This window comes from Orbicella franksi, chromosome 2 (genome assembly GCF_964199315.1).
Source record: "Orbicella franksi chromosome 2, jaOrbFran1.1, whole genome shotgun sequence".
In the NCBI taxonomy this organism is placed as follows: domain Eukaryota; kingdom Metazoa; phylum Cnidaria; class Anthozoa; order Scleractinia; family Merulinidae; genus Orbicella; species Orbicella franksi.
In genome coordinates this window covers 32,296,384-32,307,119 of record NC_138146.1, presented here as the reverse complement: position 1 = coordinate 32,307,119, position 10,736 = coordinate 32,296,384, and the positions used below count along the sequence as shown (strand labels likewise).

General features: G+C 37.8%; 1 protein-coding gene across 1 annotated transcript; it reads right to left on the bottom strand.

Annotated features, from left to right (window-relative positions):
* Positions 1–85: 85 nt before the first annotated feature.
* Positions 86–10,736, bottom strand: LOC145479354 (high mobility group protein 20A-like). The gene is made up of 9 exons (XM_081457691.1): positions 10,448–10,736; positions 8,296–8,321; positions 7,457–7,515; positions 6,865–7,062; positions 6,345–6,459; positions 6,013–6,041; positions 5,046–5,310; positions 3,406–3,760; positions 86–2,721 (listed from the first exon to the last, which is right to left on the bottom strand). Exons 1-9 carry the CDS (start codon positions 10,495–10,497, stop codon positions 2,697–2,699), a joined length of 1,122 nt encoding a protein of 373 aa, XP_081313817.1. The 5' UTR covers positions 10,498–10,736; the 3' UTR covers positions 86–2,696.

The following is a 10,736-nucleotide window of genomic DNA, read 5'->3' as shown; positions in this document are numbered from 1 at the left end:
CTGTCATTTTGCGCGTGCTGTTGTGGTGCACTTTGTTGAGTAAACTGTTGTGTTTTTCAGCATTTATAGCGACGTTTAATCTTTCAGCGATCAATCGATGGTTTGTTCGTTTCTCGAATTTTGTCATAGTTTTGATTAATTGGTATCAGGACATCGTGTGGTTCAATTCAGTCTGTAATCATACTCGTGATTAACAAATCGGACTCCCGCTCCGCGGTCGTCCGATTTTGTTAATCACTCGTATGATTACAGACCGAATTGGACTCCACTCAGTCCTATTACCATTATTAATAACCCGAGGATAAAGGGGAAGAGAGTTAATACCCCATATAGGCCTTATTCCCATGGTTACATCTTTCTCGAGATATTTTCAGACGTGGTACCCAGTCTGGACAGTGCCGTGAGGGTTTCTATTCCTGGGCCCTTCTGGGATTTCCGAAACCGGAAGTGATCTAGAAATAACTTAAAAGGGCTTAGGATAGTCAAAGCACATCTGCACCCCTTGGATTGATCATCATTTATTTCTCTACTTAGGAGGGTACCTTGCTGTCGTAAACCTCTTCGGCAGATATACTTCTTGACAGATAATGCTGTGGAGTGGTATCGTGAAGGGATGCTACTCCATCGCAGGGTTACCCCCAGCATTAAGTTCGCCGGTACCCATTTATACACCTGGGTGGCGAGAGGCACTGTGAGAGTAAAGTGTCTTGCCCAAGAACACAACACAATGTCCCCGGCCAGGGCTCGAACCCGGACGACCCCACGAATTCAAACTAGTTTGAATTTTTGGGACAAGTCCCTGCGACTTGTTCCTCAAAACGCTTCGTGTGAACTGTTCGTGGGACAAGTTCCCGCGTCCAGTCCCTTCGGACCCTTCGTGTAAACTCTTCAGGGGACTAGTTGCAGGGAGTAATCGCATCGAAGGGATTAGTCTCTTCGTGTGTGCCGACCTTAAGTTTGAGCCGCGACCGTACTGAGTATTATTGCAATGATTCGTTTTAATACACTCCTTCCAATGAGTGCAATTTCATTTAAGAAGTGCCTTTATTTCAGAAAGCGCCCCCTTCCAAATATTGCAACCATAGGGAAAGTGACATTCAAAACATTTACATAGAATGGACATCTTAGCGCCATAAAAAGGAACTGCTTCAATATGACTTGGAAGTGACAACAAAATGTATTCAGTGTCTCAAAATGGAGCCAATAGCAATAGAGCGATTGATTTTCAAAGAATGCCCGTGTACGTAAAGTTTGGGGCTCGAGACAAGCCTCGTTCTTGGACAGGGAAACGACTGCTGGGACAGACAGTGGCTGGGTGCCAGTCATGGCAACAAACCAATTGCAAAATATAACTCCAGAATGCCGGATTTTCAAGGAGTGACAGCGAGCGATCTCGATCTGAGCCAGAGATTTCGGTCCTACCATGGGCGGCAGAGATGTTGAGACACTTCAACGTAAAATTATTTTTTCATGCGTCTTCGGAAAAATCATTTTTCCTCTCCCCCGAACACCATTGAATTGGGAGGCTGAGGGTAGTAGAGATTTACCATGAGAGGCATTTGAAATAGAATATGGGGATAAAATATCGCTAAGTATAATTTTTCAAGTGTCTCAACTGCTTTTCTACTAGATAAAGAGCAAGGAGAAAAAAATATATGAAACTCTGCAACTATCAATACTGCAAATTCTGCATTCTTTTCTAGAAAACTGGAGACCACAACCAATAAATAGATACAATGTTTCAAATAGCACAATTATTGTTACCATTATGAAAATTAATAGAATGTCTCTAAAGATAGTACAGGTAATTCCTCAATAACTAAGTATTTACAAACTCAATACAATGCAAATATTTTGACAAGAACTTTCATCATACAAAACCAATTAGCTTTGACATTTTTACAAACATTTCTTTTTCACTTGCAATAAATTCTCATACAAATTTTTCCTAACATTTTTATTTGTGAAAATGTACATTTGCAGTGAAAAACTAATTCAGTTTCTAAAGAGCTCTGTCAACATGCACAGGAGATTATCCTTTGAGTAAACGACATAATAAATCATTACCAACTCTAACTAGAACAATAACCACTTTTTTGTAAGGACACTAGAATCAGGTATACTAAAGGCATCCATGGTTGAGTGTCGATCAACACCCTCAACCACTACCGAGATCGAGATTTTGATCAAATGTTGATCACGATGTCAATCGAGTCTTAATTGAGGGTCAATCAAGTGTATCAATTGAGATTCAACCGTGGATGCCTTTACTGCACATTATCTGAGTGGTGATGATGGCTTCCATTCAGTTGACTTCTCGTCACTTGTGTATTGTTCAACAAAATAAAACTGTGTGACCTAGAACATGTACACTAATGATAAAAATAGTTGACAATGTTCATTCTCTCCAGCTAAATTCATCTCCCGGGAAAAAACTCTCCAAACAAAACTTCCTACACAAAAAACAACTGAGAAGTAAGCTTTGTAACTGGCTCTTGGTTTCTGTTTCACAAGTTTCACGAGTGAGATGATTTGTAAATAGTAGAACTCCCATCCCACATCGCAAGACGATATGTATAACATTTCTTAGCATACTGAAGCTACTCTTCACTTGCACAACAATATTATTGGAAAAAAGTGAACCAAGCAAGTAACTGCAGATAATGTAAGTGTGGTATGTACACAGCACAGCACCATCAGCTGTTCAGCTCTTTTAAGCAACTGAAAATAAACAAAATATTGGCATTGGTCATACTGCTTCTTATAGACCTTTTACTCATGAATGACAAAAACACAAAAGCAAGGAGGCATTATACACTTGCTAGCTTTATTCAAAGCCTTTCGACCTCGAGGGTGTCAATATTGATTACTCTTGAGGTAATCCTGATAAAGCAACTAATTCTCACAGCTAACATCATTCTATAGAAAAGTAATGCAATCAGTATGGAGAACAAACATTTTGATCAATCTGATTTTTTTTCACCTTACAAAAATTACTAAAAGAAGTTGTGAAAGTTATTCTGGGAGTGCAGGGACTTTTCCCCACATGTCCATTACAAGTTTAACCCTTTCAGATCCAATTCCATTGCTGCAATTGACAATGGACGCTGTGGTAGAAGAGGAAATAATCAATCCTTAATAACCAGTCACAGGCATGGTATCTGAGAGGATGTTCAAAACAACTGACAGAGAAAAAATTGTCTCCTTTAAAACCAGGTACAATGTACATGAATGTTGGTTTTATTATGCACTTTAGAAACTTCTGTCAATATCTCTAAATCTACAAGGATCATTCAATGATATAATAGGTTCACTAAAAGCTGTGGTTACACTCTACCAGCTTCTGTTTCCTATCTCAGAAAGCTTCATACTAATGCTCTCTAATAATAACAACTTTTCACTTACTTCGGGTAGTCCAGGGAGGCGATGATGTCTTTTATTTTAGATGTTAACTCCAAGTTTTCTTTACTATTTTCTTGAATGTATTGCTGCAGTTTTGCTACAAATGAATCTACTGATTCCAAGGTTATTGGATCTGTTTCTCCTGGAATTTGAATATCAATAAAGCTACGGGAGATGACTTGCCGCAACTTGGCCAGGTGTCTTTGTAGAGCATTAATTTCACTCTGTTGTTCTTTCCTTTCTCCTTCCAGTTTGTCAATACCTTTCTTCATATTTTCTATGTGCTTGCTAAGAATGGCATTCTGTTCCTCAAACTCTGTGTTCACTTTCCTCAGCTTCCTCAGTTCATTTTCACGAGCTGAAATAAAATTGGAATACAGAGTTAAAGACCCTGAAGAAGGTTTAAGAAGATACTGATTCAATAGTCATGAATGTAAGACACAAACTGTGGCAATGGTACACTGATTGTTATTTTCTAGCCTCTAGCTTTGCCTCAAGTGGATCTGAAATCATTTTCTACACGTACTTTATCAGGGCTGTCATTAAGTTTTGAGTCGCCTGTACCCTTGTTCTCCATACCTGTAGCAAACTTGTTACTTTGTGGATGAATTCTTTTCGCAACAGGCAATTTCACCCGTAGAATAAAGGGAAAATCAAGCATACTAAGCTGTAACAAGTGTTATGGGTTACGGCCCTTAATGACAGCCCTGCTTTATGACACTGATGATTGGTTCATTTTGAACAACACGCAATTATTGCAAATTATTTAACTGAGCCAACACTTTTCAACAAAATTGCTTGAGTGGTGTTTCGAGCTTTAAACCTGGCTAACCTTAGACCACAGTTAACAATAGTGGTGTGCCAATCATCAATTATAATAGATTACTGATCGAAAACCTTAAGCAATGCAATAATCGATTATGGAAAATGTTCAAACAATTGACAAATAAAAGTAATAACACTACTGGACTCATGATGCAACTATAATCCATTAAAGTAAGTATAGTGTAAGTACCTATGTAAGTAGAATATATAGTGTTGTAAGCAGTGTAAGGGACAAAAAAAGTAATTTTCCTTGTTTTTTAGTAAGGGTTTGAACAATTAATGTAGAAACAATAAAAAAAAAGCATTGTAAGTAAACATGCTATATATTAATTAGTGTTATTGTATTGTAATAAATGTATTGGAAGTAGTGTAAGTATAAGTAGTGTAAGTTTTAAGTAAGTATAGTGCAAGTATATTTGTAAGTATAAACAGAGGTGCTGTAAGTAGTGTGAGTGTAAATCCTGTAAATAAAATTGAATTGCAAAAAAAAAACTATAATCCATTAACAAGTGAATAAAGATGGTGATGTTGATGAACCTTTTCTGATACACTGTGTATGTTTTTGTTGTGTTCTAAAACACAGTACAATGCTGTGCTTATTCTCTCAATTAGTTTGTAAGGGTCTTGTTTTGTTCACATTTGGTTGGGTCCAATGATCGCTTATGAAATTTCAGCCGATTACCAACAGATTGTCCTGCCATTAACAAACAACCATGCAGTTTTCCCAAATAATTAATAGCCAAAAGAAACATCACGTGAGTGAACGTTTTGCAGTCTCTTCTAGTTCATGTTTGTTAAGCAAGTCACGACATAATTACCTTTATTGTAGTTTAAGAACTCTTCTGTGAAAATTGGAATATCACCATCCAAAGGAACCTGGAGTGATTGTGACTCAGAAGACTCTTCCACTTTTTTCGGTTCTGGTACATCTTTACCATTTGTTTTTTCAATGTGTTTCTCCGATCTGTCCATCTGTGAGGAAATGACTGCGAAGTGCTTCTTCCCAGACATGTGTTCACGTTTGTTGTGAGGCGAGTTAAAGTACAAGTTACATGCACTGCAAAACAAGTCATCATTTCCACCCTAATGGAAAACAATACAATGACACCAAGTTGACTCAGGCCTACATATACATGTAGACAATATTATTGCTTGTCATGGACTCCAAGTGAATTCTTCTCAGTTTGATTAAAGCAAGGCTGATTAACCAATTAAAATAACAGCAATGAACTTTTCATCTTAATCCTATAATAAGTGCATAATAATAGTGTCAACAGATACTGCAATTTTTCTTATCCTTTTTGTCAAGAGGAACAAATAAAATAAGGCCCAGTTCAGACGCCGAACTTTTCATGAGCCGAACCAAATATATTGAATTAAGTACATGAAAAGTTCGGCGTCTGAATCAGTTAAGAACGGCTATTTGAATTTGGAATGGCCCAGCCGTTCTTCCCGCCTAGCTCAGCCAGGAATTTCGGCTTTGGAACGGCTTTGATTCAGACGTCGAACTTTTCATGAGCCGAACCTAATGCATAACTTATTATAACGTATTTTACAAGCAGTTTTTACTTTGCCTGAAAATCGCTGACATTTCGATGTGTTTTGGTTTAAACTAAATAAAGTTCGGCAAATTAAGTTCGACGTCTGAATCAACAGGTGTACTTTTGATAATTTGGGTTGGTCCAAATTCGAATTAAGTTCGGCTCATGAAAAGTTCGGCGCCTGAACTGGGCCTAAATTAATGTTGTTGTCGTTGCTGTGTAAAATATATTTACATGTATTTACCTCTGTACCATTGACACCCTCTCCATCACCTAGAACAAACCAAAACAATGTCAGCGACCAACAATCCAAAATGCAATCGCTAAAATTCAAATACACAAATTAAATTTTAAAGCGTATGGTAAAATCTATGGTTCAACAGAAAATCAATTCACATTTTACACTGATGCAAAGCCACCAGAGACAGCTATTCAGGGTGTAGGTCCTCAAACACATAACAAAAAAATCAGTTTCTTGCTAAAACAAACTTACTTATAACAGAGCTAGGACACCCTCTGATCTACCACTGCAGTCTATTATGATAGAACAATTCACCACTGTATTATTAGCTTCACCTTTTTTCATTGCCTTTTGTCTGGCCACAAAGTTCTTGTAAGCATCAGTCTGTTGATACTGTTCCAGCTCTTTCATGTATCGTTCTTTATCTTTTTCTGCTTCTTCAAGATAACCCTGCATCGATAAAAAGTAGGAGAGTTTTTGTTTATAAGATAAAAGGACCTCAAAGCAATATAGATATTAATAATAATCTGTTACCATGTACTTCAATTCAATAATACAGCTTTGAATGGGCTATCCATACCTGAACTCATTTTGCAATAAAAAAAATACATACAGTGTACATTGTGTACATTTATAACAAGCATAGTCAGGATCAAAATTCTGACTTCTATCAATCTTAGAGACAATTTTGAATTAATACTGTACATAGACTGTACTTGGAAATTTGGGTACTATGAAGACAAAAATTGACCCTATTTTACAGTGTCAGAACAAGTTAGCAAGTATAATGTAGTAGAGTCCTTTTGATAATATTAAAAATTATTAAAAACTGTTGGCTATAGCTGCTATCAGTACCTGCTTTTGCTGAGATGGTAGCTGGCTCCACATATTTCCAAGGATTTTGGTGACCTCATGAAATGGAAGATCTTGATTTTCAGCTCGCACTTTTTCGCGGTGTTCATTCAGAAATCTCACATATCCCGTGAGAGGGGCTTTAGGTGCATTCAAATCCTTGTCAGGCTTTTTCCGTTTCTTTCCTTTTGTAAATAACGTCTTCAAAAGAAAAGCAATCAAAGAAATAAAAAATCAACATGCTAACAACAAGTGTTTTGTCCCTTGCAAACTACATTTATCAGCTCATAGAATTTTGCATCTTTAGTCTAATAAATAAGAAAGGATACTTGAGGGCTCCATACAGAGGGGCACTTCTCATAAGAGGTCATTTTCAGCATCATGTCTTGTTATGGTCCCAGCCACATACATGTCCTCCTCAACATTACATAAAATTTTAACCTCCAATTAGCAGAAAACTCTGAACAGGACACCTTTTCTGGCCTCATGGATGTATGCCTTCATCCGGCTGAGCAGTGCTCATGGCTGTACCACACCTATGCTTACAAGAGGCTCAATTGATTGATTGTACTCAACTTATGTGATTCTCTTTTACCTTTCTCTGCTCAGGCCTCGGGTCAGGTTTATTTGGACTAGCAGATGGACTGTTCTCAGCTGCAAGAGATAATCATTTAATCATCTATCCCTTTAATCACTGTATGTACATCCATGCCCTTATCAATTATCTGAACTGTGGGGAGATTTATGCCTGTTCTTGTACCGCTATGAATAACCAAAGAAATTTCACTCTGTGGTTTTCAATAAGAGATAAGAGACTGACTAATTTTACTGCCTGCTAGAAGCTAGTTCACCTTAGTTTGCAACCCACTTCTAGGGTAAACTCTAAACACCTTTTTCTCAACCATTCCAATTCACAATACAGAAGAAACAAAAGTAGTACAACTGACCTTTATAATAAATAAGAAGTTGTTTTATTCAAATTGGTAACAAGAGGCTACGTTTATGTAAAATCATGTTCATACAGGTAGGCAAAACAATTTGCTAAGATGTACAAGTAAGGTAAAGGTAAAGTCTGGCATGCGAGCCAAGTGGCCAATCAGGCCGGAGCTTATCCTGGTTTCTGTAGCATGAAGCGACTAGGAGTATTTCTACTCCCCCCTGGATGGGATGCTACTCCATCGCAGGGTTACCCCCCAGCATTAAGTTCGCCGGTACCCATTTATACACCTGGGTGGAGAGAGGCACTGTGAGAGTAAAGTGTCTTTCCCAAGAACACAACACAATGTCCCCAGCCAGGGCTCGAACCCGGACCGCTCGATCCGGAGACGAGCGCACTAACCATGAGGCCACCACGCCTCCCACAAGATATACATGTATTTAGTTCTTATTATAAATTGTGTCATTAAACACTGATAAAGTGGAAGGAATAATTACCTGATGATCTCTCTTGAACTGATGACCTGCCATAGAAATGGTCAGCATATTAGTTACGTAACAATAACACATACAACGAACAATACTTGAACTTATCAGTTCTGGTAAACAAGACCTTAGTCTGTATTCAAACCAAAAAAGTGACAAAAAAAATTAAATTAAAACAGGACCACAGAGGATCCAAATCTAAGCCTTTTTAAAACTAACTGTCTACTGGAAGCATGTTTTCCGCAAACAAAATAAAGCTTAGTCCGACTATACAATGACCACTAAGCAGGGTGCAAAACAAAGCAATTTTCCTGCTTACCCTTTGGGCAAACTGTAACTATGACATACTAGCTCAACAATCATTCTCACTAGCCCCAAGAAATTTCATCTCTTATCAGTATTTCTATAATTTGAATTTCGTTAAACAGTTTCCTGAGAACAGATTCCACTAGTCTGACTTCTAAAATCCATCAGCCTCTGGTTATTGGGCAAGACTTTCTTTGCAAGCTGCTGAGGGGCAGAATTAGCTGGCTGTTGTAGAGAAGTGGCATCTCTAAAGAGATTTCAATAAAAAGTATGGGAGTGTGGAACCTTCAGTTACACTTGATCTCATGTCAAATTCTCCTTTTCTTCCATGGAGGGAATTGAAAAACAATTTGCTGGGAGAATCTTGAAGTCTATCAGATGTCACTTAGAGTCTCTTTAAATGTACCCCTTCAACTATGGATCAACCCCAACTAAGTAAAGAAATCCTAGTTATTGTAAAGAGATGGCTGTCAGTGTAGGTTTGACTACAAGCTCAAACTAGTAGATCATCATCAGCAAAAAGAACAGAACATTCTGCACAACTGCAGTGTTATCGATTGTTAGCGGTTGTTATCAACTGGTATCGGAAACAATTCGTTATTTTACAATAAAGCAGAAGCTCTCGTAAGCAGACGCCTTCGGGACATGAAAAAGGTGTCCGTAACTGGAGCTGGCCACTTGCGAGAATGGTTCTGGTAAGCAGCCACTAGAGTTGTAAGGTGTGCATGTATATGGCTACTTACGGGAGCTTTCCAGCTAGCAATTTACATTGGGGGTGAAAAACTACCACTGTTTCAAATATTTTTTTTTGTTTTTGATAATGACGAAAACTGCACACAGATAACTGCTGTAATATGCCGTAAACAGATTCTAATTGCAGTAGTAACATCAATAGTATGCTATTTACATGGGATTTTTTATCTGGTGTCTGCTTACCTGAGCAAACAAAGGAAAAGTCCAAATCATAAGCCCTCAAAGTATCCGCGGCCATTTACGGAAATGAATAAATACGGAGTTTGTATAGGAGTGGGAGTTAAAACAGAATTTTGTGAAAGCGGCCGTACGTGGAGCTGTCCGCTTACAGGAGTTTCTGTTAGAGAGCTTCCACTGTACTTTTAAAATTACTACTGTCAAGTAGTAATCACTTTGGCTACCTATAAAATTGCGACAAGGGAAAATGCATGCAAAAGAAGAAGTTTTCGGTGTTTTTTGTTGTCATAAAACAGGAATTCCACCTGCAAATAGTGATACATGACTATTTGAAAGTGATTTTAACATTAGGGCATAGTTTGATTTATGTTTGGGGTGAAGATATCGATTAATATCGATTTTGCTGATCGTATAGATGTCTATCAACTGATTACACCTGGTTTAAAAATAGTAAAAATATGGAATCATCTTTTGAAGTTAAAAGAATAAATTTCTTTGCAGTATTACAGTAATTCTCATGAGTCAGAAGTTCACTACGTACAGTGAGTTAACAAAATGTTCAAAAATTAAACGAATTCCGATACGCGAATATTTGATTTTTTGACTAAACATCACAATATAATTTTTTTTCCTATAAACCTAGGAAGCATGAGCCCCTTAAAGAACTGCAGTGCTGAAAAGTCTGTAGACTATAAAATTAAAAAGATTAATATTTCATTCCAGTTTTGCGCGGTAGGATTTTGTTACTGGCTATGAAATAGTAATGAGACCGACTGTCCGTTCGTATTAAATGAGACATGATCCGATATAAGCTACCATTTACAACAAAATTTCAAAAGTAGCAATTCACTGTCAACGATTAAGTCCATTTTTAGAATTTTATCATTCATTAGCGGGACAAAATGGCTCGTAACAGGGAACAACTTACCGTCCTTCGCTTTGTTTTTCTCCGGTTAGGTCACTATCTGCGGTTTCCATGATCGTCCGGTTTCAATGCAGGTACACGCCACGTTTACCACTCGAAACGTCGGAGTTTTCGCCGTGAGAGACTTTAAAGTCGGACGAGTTACGTTGATGCTTGGTTTTCGTAACTGCTGAACGTCGCCCGACTTTTAAAACGCGAAGAAAACAACAGAAAAGCGGAGAAAATAAATCACACTCCTCGAGGTTACCACGCTTCCCGGAACATGCACAAGAAACCTCGCTTCCTAATATGG

Excerpts from the sequence above, each read along its gene's own strand:
- LOC145479354 (XM_081457691.1), bottom strand. The coding sequence starts at position 10,497 with ATGGAAACCGCAGATAGTGACCTAACCGGAGAAAAACAAAGCGAAGGA. Across the intron at positions 8,322-10,447 it reads GAAAAACAAAGCGAAGGACG|GTCATCAGTTCAAGAGAGAT; the intron begins GTAAGTTGTTCC and ends TTTCTATGGCAG. Across the intron at positions 3,761-5,045 it reads GTTCTTAAACTACAATAAAG|CTCGTGAAAATGAACTGAGG; the intron begins GTAATTATGTCG and ends ATTTTATTTCAG.